This window comes from Phascolarctos cinereus, unplaced genomic scaffold (assembly GCF_003287225.1).
Source record: "Phascolarctos cinereus isolate Bilbo 61053 unplaced genomic scaffold, phaCin_HiC Scaffold_9;HRSCAF=440, whole genome shotgun sequence".
NCBI classification, from domain to species: Eukaryota; Metazoa; Chordata; class Mammalia; order Diprotodontia; family Phascolarctidae; genus Phascolarctos; species Phascolarctos cinereus.
In genome coordinates, this window is record NW_027556402.1 from 131,520,451 (window position 1) to 131,536,241 (window position 15,791).

Below are 15,791 nucleotides of genomic sequence, written 5' to 3' on the forward strand. Positions count from 1 at the left end.
GTCCTCAGACCAAAATTGTTTGAGAATTGTAGCTGTAGGTTTTTCATATGCTTCAATAATTTCTATCAATCCTCATTTCTCTCTCTCTCTCTCTCTCTCTCTCTCTCTCTCTCTCTCTCTCTCTCTCTCTCTCTCTCTCTCTCTCTCTCTCTCCCCCTTTTGGTAAAGAAGTGTTGCTTCTTCCAGGATCTACACGAAATGATATTTATAAGTGCACTTAAACAGTGCCTGGCATATAGCAGACACTGTACAAATGCTTAGTCATCCTTCCTTCTTCCCTAATGGTGATGGGCCCTGTATTTTGATATTATTATAGGGAGTTTTGTGAGGATTCCTTCCAGCTCTGTTGTGGTCCATTTTTGGTTCCAAAAGCTTTTTATTGTTGAGTCTTTTTAGTCATGTTCAATTCTTTGTAACCCCACTGGGGGTTTTCTTGGCAAACATACTGGAGTGTTTACCATTTCCTTCTCCAACTCATTTGACAGATGAGGAACTGAGGCAAACATGATTGAGTGATTTACCCAGGGTCACATAGCTAGTAAGTGTTTTAGGCTGAATTCAAACTCATCAAGATGAGTCTTCCTGATTATCAGCTCAGTGCTCTACCCATTGTACCACCTAGCTGCTCCATTGTTGTTGTTAACCTCTACTAAATTCTTGTTTTGATGTGTTTTTGCATTTTAGAAGGTCCAGAAAATCATTCTTGGTTCTAGAACTTCTTTTGTCAGTGGAACACATTAGCAATTCTTATCAAGCGGGAAGGCTTCATGTAAAAGCCTGGTGGCAGATTGTATATTTGGTGTACAAGGATCATACTAACTACATTCAGAAAAACTCATTACCAGATTAGCTGCAGGAGGATTTTTTTGGTGGTGGTGGGGGTGCAATAGCAATTCATAAAGATTACTGATCATTAATTTTAGAAAAAAACATGGAAAGACTTAGATTTATGAAGGAAGATGCTATCTACCATTGGTGTATAATCCACACCAGTGGAAGGAGTATCCAAACTGATCTTTTAAGTATTGAAAAAATATTATTAGATGATTATATTCTACTTAATGGCAGTCGAAAAATCTTAATGCTGCTGTAGTGAAAAAACTGGACTAAGTTTATGGACACATAAGCTCGAGAGCCAGCTCTGTCAATAAATAAGTACAAGGCCTTGGGCAAGTTTCTTCTCCTTTCTATGCCTTAACTTTTTTCTTTTAGTAAATGAAAATTATCTCCAAGGTTTCTTTTTAAGCCACAAAGTTATATGTCCTGATACCACTACTTTTTAAAAAATTTCATTTATTTTATTTTGGACTTAAGAAATAAAACAAGCATTTCTGTAACAGTAGAATAGAACAAAAAAAATGGTTGCATGTAAAACTGCAGATCTATTGTGTACAACTTGCTATTCCATTTAAATATATAATAAAGTTATCATGTAACTTTCTTTTTTCCCCTTTTTTCTCTGCCTCACCCACCCTAGAGATGACTGCCATTAAATACAAATGTGTGTGTATATATATATATATATATATGTGTGTATATATATATATATATATATATATTCACACACACAAATACATACAGATAGATAGATAGATATAATCATTCTATACATACTTCTATTTATCAGTTCTTTCTCTGGATGCAGGTAGCCTCTTCCTTAATAGGTTCTTTGTAGTTGATTTGAGTATTTATAGTAGTTGAAATGACTTAGTCACTCAAAGTTGTTCTTAATATGATATTGCTATTATTGTATACAACATTCTCTTGGTTCTGATCATTTCACTCTTCATTATTTCATGCAATTCATGCAATTCATGCAATCCATATTTTTCTAAGATCATTGAGCTCATCATTTCTCATGGCCCAGAACTATTCCACAAATTGTTCAGCATTCCCCAGTTGGTAAGCATCCCTGAAATTTCCAGTTCTTTGCCACTATAAAGAGAGCTGCTATTAATATTAGAATATATAAGTTCGTCTCCTTCTTCACTAATCTTCTTTGGAAACAGACTTAGTAGTGACATTGCTTGGTCAAAGGGTATAGGCAGTTCAATAATTCTTTGGGTATAATTTCAAATTTCTTTCCAAAATGGTTGGATCAGTTCACATTTCACCAATAGCAAATTAGTGTCCTAATTTTTCCACATCCCTCCAACATTTATTCCATTCCTCTTCAATCATTTCTGCCAATCTGATAGGTTTAAATGATATCTCAAAGTTGCTTTAATTTGCATTTCTCTAATCAATAATGATTTAGAGCAGTTTTTTCCTGACTACAAATTATTTTGGTTTCTTCACTGAAAACTGCCTATTAGTATCCTTTGGCCATTTATCAATTGGGGAATGACTCATCTTTTTTATAGATTTGACAAAGTTCTTTATATATTTGAGATGTGAAACCTTTATCAGAGAAACTATCTGTAAATTTTCACCCCAATTTTCTGCTTCTTTTTTGATCTTGCCTCTCTTTTTTAAAGGTAAAGGTTAAACCCAGCACATTATTCAAAATATGACTTGTTCATTTAAATCTTTTACAGAACCAAGAATCCAAGGCAATGGATTGTGACATTTGGAACAACCATCACGCCACCTTTAGCAAAACAAAATGTTGGCACAATTATTGTTCATGAAAAGTACAACAACATTACACATGAAAATGATATTGCATTGATGCAACTAGCTGAAAATGTTGAATATTCCAATGAGATCCAACGAGTTTGCCTCCCAGAATCCTATATAAAATTGCCACCTCAAACAAGTGTGTTTGTCACTGGATTTGGATCTGTGGTAGATGATGGTGAGTATCTTTTAAATTGCATAATTATGTACAGGGACCTAATAATTTGTCATAGGGAAAACACATTTAGATTCATCTTTTGAAGAAATTCACTCTACTCTAACAGAAGGCATATTGGACTTGAAGTCCAGAAAGATCTAGGTTAATTCTCAGTCTTAGTTTCCTTATCTGTTAAATGAAATGATGATATTTATACTACCTACCACACAGATTTGTTGTAAGGAAAGCATTTTTTAAAACTTAAGTACTATATCCAAGTAAGCTATTATTCAAAATTGTTCAGAAACTAGAGTAAAACAACCAAAGTTATACTTTGAGAGTACAAGGGATTCATCCCATAACATGATGATCCATTGTACTGTATGTGTCAAGGTCTCTGGCAATCTATTCTATCAAGGACCCATAAGACCCTTTGCATGTACCTGCCCAAGAAAATAGGGAAGAGCCATTAGGTAGAAAGACGTACCTATGAAAGACCTTATATTGAAGAATCCACTCAGACCCTATGCAGTTTTCTATGGCTCAAGATATCATTCAGAAAGCTTAAAGTACCACTTTTAGTTCTGGGTCTTTTGTGTTTTATGTATGACATATTCCTCCAAGCTTTATTTTTTCAATGACGGTCTTTCTAAAACTTCTCTAAAGAGCATCCCCTTAACACTCTGAAGGTCTTCTTTTTGTCCTCTTAGAATTTTAGAGGGTTCAAATTAACTCAAGTTGCCTATCATTGTCCATTATTTTCATTACATGATATCTCATTTTCAAATCATTCATAACTCAAATAATGCATTTTATCCTTATGTTGCTGAAGAAAAAAAGGAGACAAATCTTAGAGTGCAATTTATACACAGTACCTTCTAGTTATTTCAATGAGAATACCTATTCTACAGAAAATTTTCTTGGTCCATAATTATCTAGCACAGCAATTTCAAACTTTTAGACATTGAGTTCTCCCTTTTAATTTAAAAAGTAATCATGGACTTCTATATCATAGTAGTTATATTCACACTACATGTTTTCTTGTAGTTCAATAAAAATCAAAATGACAATGTTTAATACACATATGAATTTGTGGACCTTTTCTAATAACTTAACTGTTCCCCAAGAGCTTATAAGTTAGGAACTACTCTAATAAATTATCTCCAAGATTTTCCCAGCTCTAAATTTGGTGATTCTGCATTTTTCCTAGTGGCTCAGGAAATAATTTGGCATACTTTGAGTATTAAAGACAAGGTGATTAATACTTACTTCTTCTAACTCCTTGCTGGATGCCTAGGTTTCTAAATTAATAAATCTCATGTAGGTCTGCTCTTCTCTTCTCTTTCCTTACTGTCCCCCAGTAACTTCTTTTCCCCATCTTTTTTGCCTATCTTTCCATTATAACTTGCCTAACTTGTGTCCCACTACTTCAAACTCTGTTGTCTTCTCCAGAAAAAAAAAAAGACTTCATATATCAACTGAAATCACCTATCACTTCTGATTACCTACTTTATGTCCCATCGCTGTTGGGGTACGAGTATTGGGATATACTTGCACGTATACAAGAGAAAGAGAGTACTTCATCCCTGTCCAAAAAGTAGTCTATACATTGGAACAACTCCAACCATACTTCATTTCACTTTATTCCCTCTCACCAACTAACCCACTGCCAAGCAGATCAGAAACCAAGCCTTGAAGGATTCAAACATTTCTTGTCTGATACTCCTGTCTGATACTCCAGAGGCCCCCACTGTTCGGATTAGTGATTGCCTCAGTTGTCTATTGCATTTAGAATTGACTTCAAGTAACTTTTCACTCCTCAGCTGCCATACTCTACACCCCTTTTTCTTTTATTATAGTTTACAACTGCAATAAAATCAACTCTGTTATTGCTCTTGGAAAGGATTTGTCAATCTTACCAAACTAGAATATCCCTCCTAGCTACCTCTCTGCTTTGTGTGTTTGTCTCTCCTTCTTAGGATGTAAACTCTGAGAGAAGACAAGGGCCCTCTCCCCTTTTGTATGTGAATCTCCATTGTCTTACACAGTGCTTGGGGCACGGTAATGCATTTAATAAATGCTTTTTCATCCACTCATGTCATCCAGTTAAGGAGACAAATTGAAATGCTACAGCTAGTTGTGGTGGTAGCAGGAGAGAGAGGGAGGAGTAGGAGGGAAATGAAAATAGAGGATGATTTATGAAGATGATTTAGAAGGTTTTGGAAATGTGAAAAAGCCCAGAATTTGGAGAGGTAACTTAGAGATGGAAAATTAAGGAGGACTCAATGGAAAAGTTGAAGGAGAAGGAAAAGGAGAAGGATTTTTATTTATGGAGAATGGTCAGAGCTAAATGAAGAGGACCTGAGTGGAAGAAAAATGAATTGAGCTGAAGGAGTATTAGAAAAAGAAAAAAGACTCAAGCAGAAGTATCTAAGGAAGAGAAAGAACACCAGAAGACAGTGAAGGCCCAGGGAGGAGAAAGACATGTTCTGAGTGATAGAAACTAAACTGGAAAAAAAATATTTAGAGAAGGAGAAAAAGGACTAGAGCAGAAGGACTTGAAGAGGAGAAATGAGTTAAAAGAAGAGGGAGAAACCTGAAAATGACTGAAAAAAGGAAAAGTAGAAAAGAGACTCAAGCAGAAGATAGTTGATAAGATAGAAAGAGGTTAGCTTGATAAGAGTATGGTTGCCACAATTTTAACAAGGTGCTAACAAGGAGAGATGAAGAGGGAATGTTATCCTTTTGGAAAAAAAATAGAAAAATGGGGGAGGGGGACTAGAAAATAAAATGAATTAATTTGGCAAGCCTGGTTGAATGGTTGTATCCAATAAGTAGTCACAAATGGCTCTTTTTCAAGTTAGAACTTGGTCTCTAATCAAGTGCCCTAAGGATCTTTATATTTCAATATTTTTAACTCCTGATTTACATAATAGATAGATAGTATGTGTATCAAAATTTCAGAGGTGGGAGGGATGGCTAACACACGTGATGGCAGTCAAGTTTCAAAAATTTATTGACATTCCAAAATACTGTGCTAAATTAAATAAGATGAAATTTATCATTATCTTTATCATTATTATTATTACTCTCTTATTATTTTTATTAATAGTTAACATTTATATCATACTTTAAAAGTTGGCAAAGTGTTTTGCTGATGTTATTTTATCATCACAACAATGCTGTTATTTGTTAGGGATAAATGTTAAGTTTCATCATTTGGTTCAAAAAAATCAACTTCATAGGTTTGGGAGATACAGTAAGGTGAAAGTTCAAGAGAAAAAGCTCTAAGGGTTGAGTAGACTATATGCAGGCTTACTAAGTAAAAAGTTTTATGTCATTCCCAAGAAAGCTAATGTGATCTTGAGTTATATCAAGAAAGTCACACCATCCAATAGCTCCCTTATACTGCAGTCAGTCCTCATCTAAAATGTTCTGGTCATCTCACAAATGTCAGTTGTTATTATGATATATTGATGATTATGATGATGATATTGATTATATAAAGTTACATTTGTTCACACATATACATGGCTCCCTCTATCTACATTTTTATGGCATGAAAAAATGAATACTGAGCAATATTCAAATAATCTTAATAAATTGATTCAGACATTTGATGATGCCTTTGCTTGTCTTGGATACACATACAATGATGTACCACCTAAACATTTTTTGTGTTTGCAGGACCAACCCAAAACCTTCTTCACCAAGCCAGAGTGGAAATCATTAGTACTGATGTGTGTAACGGAACAGATGTGTATAATGGTCTTATTAAAAAAGGAATGCTATGTGCTGGATATATGGAAGGAAAAGTTGATGCTTGTAAGGTAGGTTTGATGTTAACATCAAGCACTTCTAGACAGATATTTAGTTTCCAAAGTTCTCAAGCACTACTCTACAGAACTATGAACATACTCACTTGTCTAAGGATAAATTGTCTCATTTAAACAGAGATCAGTCTTAAAGACTTATAAAATGAAGCCAATTTTTGAAGAAAACAAAATTTGAGGGATAGTTTCCCTTATGTTCTCACAAACTAAAATTAATTATATACTAATGAACAAATGTTGTTCTTTAACAATTCAGAGATAATATCCAAGTGCTCTAAGTACCAAATAGTACAGTTGATACATACAACTGAATGATAAAATGTCCCATTGCAAGATTTACTTGCAAGTTATGGAAGCAATCTATAACATTATGTTCAACTTCAGTTCAACTTCAACATTCTTTCTTTCAGAAGGAAAGAAGTATTTGAAATTATTCTGATTCTATTAAAATGCAGTACTCTACTGGATATTTATCTACTTATTTATTTTTTTCTCAGGGTGATTCTGGTGGACCCCTGGTTTATCCTGATCACCACGATATCTGGTACCTTATTGGAATAGTGAGTTGGGGAGAATCATGTGCTCTTCCCAAAAGACCTGGAGTCTACACTCAAGTGACTCAGTATCGGAACTGGATTAACTCAAAAATTGGTTTCTAAAGCAAAATCTTCAGTTGAGTAAAATGAATGAGTTGTATATAAGTAATATTCATCTGAAATTCCAATATCATATGAATTTTCACCTGCATATGATTTGGGCCGATGCCCTGAAGACATCATGAATCACAAAAGACTCGTGTTGATTTATTATTCTCTACCTTGCTGCACATATCTCACTTACATTCTTCCTACCATGAGGAAAGTGGAAGCTATAATGACAGATAAAACAAAGCCACTAACAAAGAAAAGTCCTTTCTAATATGATTTTTAAAAGAAGTTTTACTAATGACTTTTGTTTTTACATCAGAGTCATTCTCAAATTTATCATTACAACCCCCCCATATTGAACATACTCTCACAACAATGAAAAACAATTTAGAAAGTCAGCATATATAGTTAATGTCTCTGACCATACATTCAACATTCTGCACCTATAGTCCCCATATCTCTCTTCTGAGAAGACCTCTCTGATATTATTTTACTTATTAACTATATTTATAAACTTTTTTTCTCCATGGTGAAGAAAGAGGGTATTTTTCTTTAGGATAGTAGGGAGATTCTAACATTATATAGCAATTCTTCACACTTTTTGATTTTTATAATAAATACAACCACTCTATTTATGGCTGGGGGTGATAGATAAGCCATTTCTTCTAGGAACACAGTAACTGAATTGTATTACTTATTTACACTATCTTCTAGTGGTAGAGTATGGGCATTGATGTATTAAAAACTAGAAATCTTCTTCAAGTCCAATACCTAAAGGACAGAATATTAACCATTATGTTATTGCATTTGCCACTTAATAATTATCTGAAGCTGTAATATACCATTTATATTTATATATGGGGCACAGAGCATCTGCTTATTACATTGGCACTCATTCTGCATGCTGTAATAAGAAGCACATCATTACTTGGAGGTAAAGCTGAAAGAATGAGAAAAGATGGCTTGGTGCTGAATGCATCTGAAGAATCTTGGAGACAACAGTGTGGATGAACAAAAGAAAGATGTTGAAGAAAAGATGTGCCTCAGGCTAATTGATGGGTGGCTCCAAAAGCTGTTTTTGAATGTGTGTTTTTAAGTATGGTTGAAGACAGAAAAGACTATCTTCCCAGAACACCAAAGATCTGTGCCAAAGTATGGTGATCAGTGTTCTATTACATCTGCTATTGATAGTTTTGCCACTTTTCATCAACACATAAAGTCAGCCTAGATCTAAAGGAAAAAAATCAGTGATTCTTAGACAAGGGAGCCAGGATTCATTAAGATGAATAGGCTGACATTTTGGGATCATATGTTGTACAAATTCTTCTTCTTCATGTGCTTCATTTAGTACAACTTGAAATAATTTGCCTAAACATGTTCCTTCCTAAAACCATATAATTAACTTCTATTTTTCTTCCATTACATTTGGAAAACTGGGGAGACTCCTATGCTTTTGCAGTGATTTATACATCTTGTTAATATGTTTCAAAGAATTTTCCCCACCCCTCCAAATAATATTTTATGGGATTCTAAGATTTACTGCCTTCAACAGCAGCAGAGGGCTCCAGATATATTTGTGCTCAACTCAGGGACTAATGTGCAAAGCACAAATCTCTTGTAGCTGTGAATTACCGATGAAGTGTCTGATTTCTGTTTTTCATTTTTTTGTCTTGATTTCCTTTCATTCCCAGTTACCAGCACTCTCTCTTTCCTGACATTATCTTGTATTTATTTCTTATCTGTGTACATTTACACCCCCTTCCCCAAACACACACACGGTAGAATGTAAGCTTTTTGAGAGCAGGCAATGCTTTTTTTTTGTCTCAGAAACAAACACATAGCACAGTGCCTCATACACAGCAAAGATTTTAAAATGCTTTTTGAATCAATTTGAAACATCCAGAGTTATTGACAAAGCCTCAGTCAGCAACTCCTGCAGATGCTGCCAATTTTTATTAGTTGTTTTTCAAAGTGGCCATTTGTGAGAAAGATAGAAAATTGAGCAAAACCCCAAAATGATTACTATTTACCTGAAAGTAGTAACTAGATCTAGGAAGAGATATTCCTATTGTAGCTTCATTTAATAGAGATGATATTTCCTGAACTTTATGTGAGAGCAGGTAACAGTAAAAAGAGAGACAATGTGCTGTAGTGGCTAGAGCACTAGCCTTGGAGTCAGTGAGACCTGCCTCTGACATACACCTGGCTGGCTGTGTGAACATTGGCAAGTCACTTAATTTCCTTAATTTATCATTTCCAGAAGCAATTCTTTAAGACTACAAATTAAAAAAAAAACAAACTAAAGTGATCTGCACTGGTGGAGTGAGTTTCTACACCAGGATATTCATACATCAAAGAAATCATAGTTTTGGATCAAAACAAATAGAGCAGCTGAACGCCACTAGGGGAAGCAAGTCAAATACAAAATAAAATTCACCTACCTTTCACAAATAAAAACTCCCAAAATTTTCTAGGAAATCTCTATGGTATTTGACATGTATTTGATTTCTGATGCAACCTGTTTATACTATCCCCAGGCTTCTCAGACATTAAGAAAAAAATGATCAGGGTACTTTTGGAAATTTCCAGTTTGCTCAGTTTCTGTACTAGACTTATGGTACATTCTATTACAATCATTCTGATTCTCACTCAGGCTTTTCATCTTAGTAAGATTGATATTTTATCAGTCTCTGTGAAATGAGCTTATTTTTCTCCCTAAAGGTATTACAGTTATTTATTTAATATACAACTGTATATATAGTTATATTTAATTCAATTCAATTTAGTTGTATTTTGGAAGCAACCACAAAAATTGAAGGTATAAGTCTCAGCATTGCTAAGCTGCTTCTGCATCACAGCATCACTGGCCTCCTACATACTAGTACCAGTTTGGTCTCTGCTTCATTGAATAGTCTTTTACAACTCATTGTATAAGATATCAATCTTCTAATCTCAATGCCTCTGTCTGTTGAATGATATACTGGCCTACCTCACAGGGATGTTGTGAGGTTTAACTTACGTGAATCTACTTGTCTTTGAGTGTTTGGATAAAAGCTGTTATGAAAATGCAAAGTCTATTACTGGAAACCGTTAGCAATGCAAAGGGTGACTTTCTGTTACCATATGTATTAATATTTTAATGTAATTTTTATACAATTGTCAATATATTTATTTATGTAGGGTCTTGCTTTGTATATTTTACAAATATATTTATGGTAACAAAGTGCCTGGGCTTTGTCTTGTGTGATGAATCATATTCCCACTCTGAAATTTTAGAAAGCCATGCTGTAATTTTTCTGGTTCCCTGTTTCTGGAAATTAGGGTAAGTAATAAAGCACATAATTCCTAATGGAATTGTAATGGGATTTCTCTTGGTAACAAAAGAGCTTGCTGTGTGCTGTGCTGAAAATCAGATCAATTCAAACTATTCTGCTACATCCTACTAGTGTGACCTTGGACAAGTCTTTTCACTTCTCCAAGCCCCAGTTTTCTCATCTGTAAAATGAAGTTGAATTAGAAAGCCTCTGTGATCCCTTCAAGATCTAAATCTGTGATTCTAATACCACTCTACCCATTGCAAAAGCCCAATATTCTGTATCCTTGCCTCTCTTTTTGTGGAAAGGTAATGTGGGACAGCAGTCCCTTCTGGATATCTGAGAACACTAAGACCCTTCACTGTAGACAATGAAATCGGGAGTCAACAAACCAGAGCATGTAAAAGTTCCAAAAGACCTTAGAGACCACATAGCCCTAACTTTAATGGGTGAGGCTACTGAGGCCCAGACAAGACAAGTGAGGTGACTCATCTGAGGACATGCAGTAAGTTAAGAGTAAAACCAGGACTTAGAACTCAGGTCTCCTAAATAGTCAGGGTTAATGATAGGCAAGATAGCTACCAAGGACACAATAGGAAGGAAGGCATAAAGGGCAGTTTTAAACATTATTTTAAATAAGCATCTTAAAGACCAGAAAATTACAATCTCTAGGGCATGTAAGTATTTATTTTCTGGTCAGTTAGGTTACAAGCATTACAGAGAAAACTCAAAGACTGGTGGACAGTAATGAAGCTTTGAAGGGCTGCAACTATGAGGGTAAACAGGCTTTTTTAAAAAAAAATTCTGTCTATAGAATACTGCTCGACTCAAAGAAAACAATAGAAATCTTTCTGTAAAATTATACTTTGTTATGAAGTATTTTCTTCGTGGAAAGAATAAAAGAGCTGGAAGTATAATGTGTATACTGACAACTTTAACTTATGTGCCTGCCAATGTGCATTTGTTCCCTTTATCTTCATGTAATATTTCCAGATGATTGGGAAGATAAACATCATTTTAAAATATAGGTAGCTCTAGATCTAAAAGTATGTTCTTTAAAAACTTGATTTAGGAAAACTGATTGATCCTGACCATTGGACACAGTCCTTATTAGGACAAATTTCCAATCTCAAAGCAAGCAAGGAAAATGAGTATTGTTATTAAGTTGCCGGCTCACCAATGGATACTGCATGTTTCCCTGCAAATAAAATGAATCTTTTTTTTTCTTTTCTTACGTCTTCTGGAAGGGAAGGGAGGAAGGAGAAGGAAGGAAGGAAGGAAGGAAGGAAGGAAAGAAGGAAGGAAGGAAGGAAGGAAGGAAGGAAGGAAGGAAGGAAGGAAGGAAGGAAGGAAGGAAGGAAGGAAAGGAAAAAAATTAAGTTCTTACTACATGCTGAAAGAAGCAGTTAGGTAACTAGAATGTAGGACCTGAAGTTAGAAGGACCTGAGTTTGAATCCTGTTTCAGATACTTCCTAGCTGTGTGAACCTGGGCAAGTCACTTAATATTTCTGTGCTTCAGTTTCCTCATCTGTAAAGTGGAATAATAATAGCACTTAACTCACAGTTTTATTGAGAGAATCAGTGAGTTAACATATGTGAAGCTCACCCGAGCCATAACTAAAAAATGTTGGCACCCACAACAAACAGCCATTGCCCTAAGCCAGTAGCACAAAGTTGGGAGGGTGGCACAAAAATTCCCTCTCCCATCAGTTCTGTAATTCATGCTGTGAAAATAATACCCTCCCCTAAAAAAAGAAACAAAGAGAAAATCTGTTTGGGAGGGGGAGAATTAGCTGCTTTTTCATGACTTTGGAGATAAAATCTCACAAATTGGAAAGAGCCTCATTGGTTCCATTTAGTAGAACACATAAAAATATATTCTTTCATATATTCTTTCCAAGGGGCAGCTAGGTGGTGAGCGGATAGACAGGTTGGCCTGGAGTGAGGAAGACTCATTTTCCTGAGTTCAAACCTGGCCTCAGACACTTAACTAGCTGTATGACCTTAGACAAATCACTTAACCTTGCTTTCCTCAGTTTCCTCATCTATAAGATAAACTGTAGAAGGAAATGGCAAACCACTCCAGTATCTTTGATAAGAAAACTCCAAATGGGCTCATGAAGAGTTGGACAGGACTAAAACAACTGAACAACAAAATATTCTTCTATTCCACTTGAGAAGCTTTGATGGGGCTCCCATCTGTGTGGGGTATGGCAGGTGGAAGGAGATCATTACTTATCCTTCCAGGGGAAAATGTTACTGCTTTCGAAGGCTTGATAAGATGGATGTTTATTTGATTCCTTTGACAAGGAGAAAAAGAATTTAGATAATCCATAATCCATAATTATCTAACTGGACATTCATTTTAATCAACCATATAGAATTTAATCTAAATAGGCTCTCTAGTTTACAATGCTCTCCTGGGACCATTAGCCAATGACACCACCCATGCTCTGTACCCCTCATGCACACTCCCTCACATGCTATGCCAAAGTTTAGTATCCTCTGGTTCTGAAAGACCCTTAGAGGGAAATGCCATTTGTAAGAATTAAATTTTAATCATTTGAAATATGAAGATTATCAAAATGTTATCCCATTCACTGATGCTTATCATGGCTTCTCTGTAACATAAATTATTTCAGTTCTTCAAGGATTATAACAGGAAAAATAACTAAAATGAGTATGTACACCAGTAACATTGAAAGAACTGTATTCTGTTCTCTACATTATAGCCAATATTTGGTACTGCTGGATTTCCAGGGCTGCTGTGCTCCTGGCCCAAATTCCAGGGATCTTGGAGGCTTTAAAGCAGGGATATGTATATAAGTGTTTAACAACTGGATCTCTGGGAGATGGAGGGAGTACGTGTAACACACTTTTACGGTTAATCTACATTATTAACATTTTTTCTATCATTTTCATGTCTAAAAAAATCAGCAAAACAGCAAATCAAGATACAATTTGTAGCATTCACCAGTTTCAGAGATATAAATGCTCACATTGAAAATTTTGCAATCATCTCTTGAAAGCCAGATCAAGGTGGCTCCAGTACACTCCTGCTCTTTAAATCTATACAACTCCTGGACTAAATTAACCATTCTCCCAAGAAGTATCTATTGGTTCTATAAATCATGGCTGAGTTGTTAGGTAGCTCTCAAAGTCCAGTCCAAACAGCCCTGGAAGAGTCAGACAACAAATTCTCATTTACTTACCCCTTAGCTACTAAAAATTGGATTTAGTCTTCACCTTGTGAGGATAAATTCAAAAAGAAATGTATCTTGAAAACTTTGTGTAATAGGAAGCTTTATTCTTGCTTGAACTGGTTCCAGACTAACACGGGTGGCAGAAGGCCATGATTCTGACCCTTAGGCAGTATTTCATCTTTTTTCTAAGCCCTTGTCCACTTCTGAAACTAATTATAATCTTTAGGAACAAAGGAAAGTATTATAGATTAAAATACAATTCATTGTGAATCAGGCCCAATTCTGACCACAACTAGTGGGTCCTTGAGCAAATTTCTGTTGTTATTGTTGTTGTTCAGTTATTTAATTGTGCCTGACTCTTCATGACCCTGTGGACCATACTGTCTATGGAATTTTCTTGGCAAAGACACTGGAGTGGTTTGCCATTTCCTTCTCCAGTGGATTAAGGCAAAAAAAAAAAAGTTAATCGATTTGCTCGGGGTCATGCAGCTAGTAAGTGTCTGAGGTCAGATTTGAACTCAAATCTTCCTGACTCCAGACCCAGTGCTTTATCAAAAGCCCTTTGGCTGCCTCAATAATTTGAGCAAGTTATGCCACCTAATTTCTGTGGGCTTCAGTTCCTTCAGCTGTTAGATGAAGAGGGTTGACCACCTCCAGGTCCAGCTGCCATCAACCCAAACCTCTTGCCCCTTCCTTTTTTTTTTTTTAGAGGAGGAAAGATGTTTATTTTTTGAATGGCATATCTGGAAATACAGTGCCTTACATTATATTAACTCATACCTTAATAAAAAGTATATCAAAATTAGATGATTAAAGTGTCCCTAAAAAGTGATTTCGAAACCAGGTCAGGCTTTTAAATTTCTAATATTTATCCCTGCAATTGATTAGACTTTTTTTTTGTTTATGACTATAGCTAGGGTCCATAAAAATTAATGTTTCAGCAGCTAATCACCTTTTCTTCTTTTGAACTATGTAAATCACAAAAGTCTTGAATTCTTTGGATTATATTTCTGTATGCTATTGTAGCTGGTGAATCAGGCACTTCAGTCAAAAAGGATTGTCCATTATCACAACTATCTGTGGATCCAGAGCCACTTTACCAAGGAGGGGGACTTTCAAATCTTGGCACATTACCTCTGCGCCCCCTGTTGTTGGAGGAAATATTTGCAATTCATTCTTACATTTGGGGCATATGAAGCCACTCATGTTCTCTACTACACCAAATATTGGCAATTTCACTTTATGACAAAAGTTGATTTCTTTTAGAACATCCTGTAGTGACACTTCCTGAGGATTAGTGATTATTATTGCTCCATCTATGTGTGCTGCACTAAAATACTGGACTGTGGATAGATGTTCATCTGAAGTGCCAGGTGGGGTATCTACAATGAGGTAATCAATCTCTCCCCAGTCCACATCATGAAGAAACTGCTTAATCATGCCAATTCTTTTTTTTTTTTGGTCGCCGCCAGATGACAGCATCATCAGGAGTGCCAAGCAAGAAGCCTACTGACATCACACCAAGATTTTCTTCAACATGCACTGGAGACCATCCAGAACCACTCTGATGAACTTGTTCTCCCTCTAGTCCCATCATTTTGGGAATTGGTCCACAAATATCAATATCCAGCAAAGCAATCTGTTTACTTTCATCTTCTGCTAGACCATGAGCAAGATGAGCACTGAAAGTGCTTTTGCCGACACCACCTTTCCCAGATAAGACCAAGATTTTGTGTTTCACAGTTCTCATCTTTTCTTTGATTTCCTCTATTGCCGGGTGGGGGCGTCGCCAGCTCCGGAGGCGCACAGACGCTGGTTCGGGCATCCCTGACACGATGCCCCTTTGCCTGCCTGGGCACTGCTGGTTCCGGGGCAGTCCTGTGGAACCTCTTCCATTCCAACACCTTCCCGGCCGCCGGAACCAGCCTCAGCTGCACTTCCCTTCTAGACCCTTTCTTCCAGGGCCATGAGCGTTGTCTTTTAGATCCTCCGGAAATTCCCTACCCTTCCTAGGCTT

General features: G+C 36.0%; 1 protein-coding gene and 1 pseudogene across 1 annotated transcript in view; one reads left to right on the plus strand and one right to left on the minus strand.

Annotated features, from left to right (window-relative positions):
- The window catches only part of TMPRSS11F (transmembrane serine protease 11F), a 102,340-nt gene extending 91,910 nt beyond the window's left edge, over window positions 1–10,430 (plus strand). Inside the window, exons 10-12 of the mRNA XM_078148856.1 lie at window positions 2,538–2,797; window positions 6,464–6,606; window positions 7,107–10,430. Of these exons, the coding sequence (XP_078004982.1) occupies window positions 2,538–2,797; window positions 6,464–6,606; window positions 7,107–7,268 (565 nt within the window). The 3' untranslated portion in view covers window positions 7,269–10,430. The remainder of the gene's footprint in view (window positions 1–2,537; window positions 2,798–6,463; window positions 6,607–7,106) is intronic.
- A 4,322-nt stretch (window positions 10,431–14,752) lies between these two features.
- Window positions 14,753–15,670, minus strand: LOC110217443 (cytosolic Fe-S cluster assembly factor NUBP1 pseudogene; annotated as a pseudogene).
- Between the last annotated feature and the right edge of the window lie 121 nt (window positions 15,671–15,791).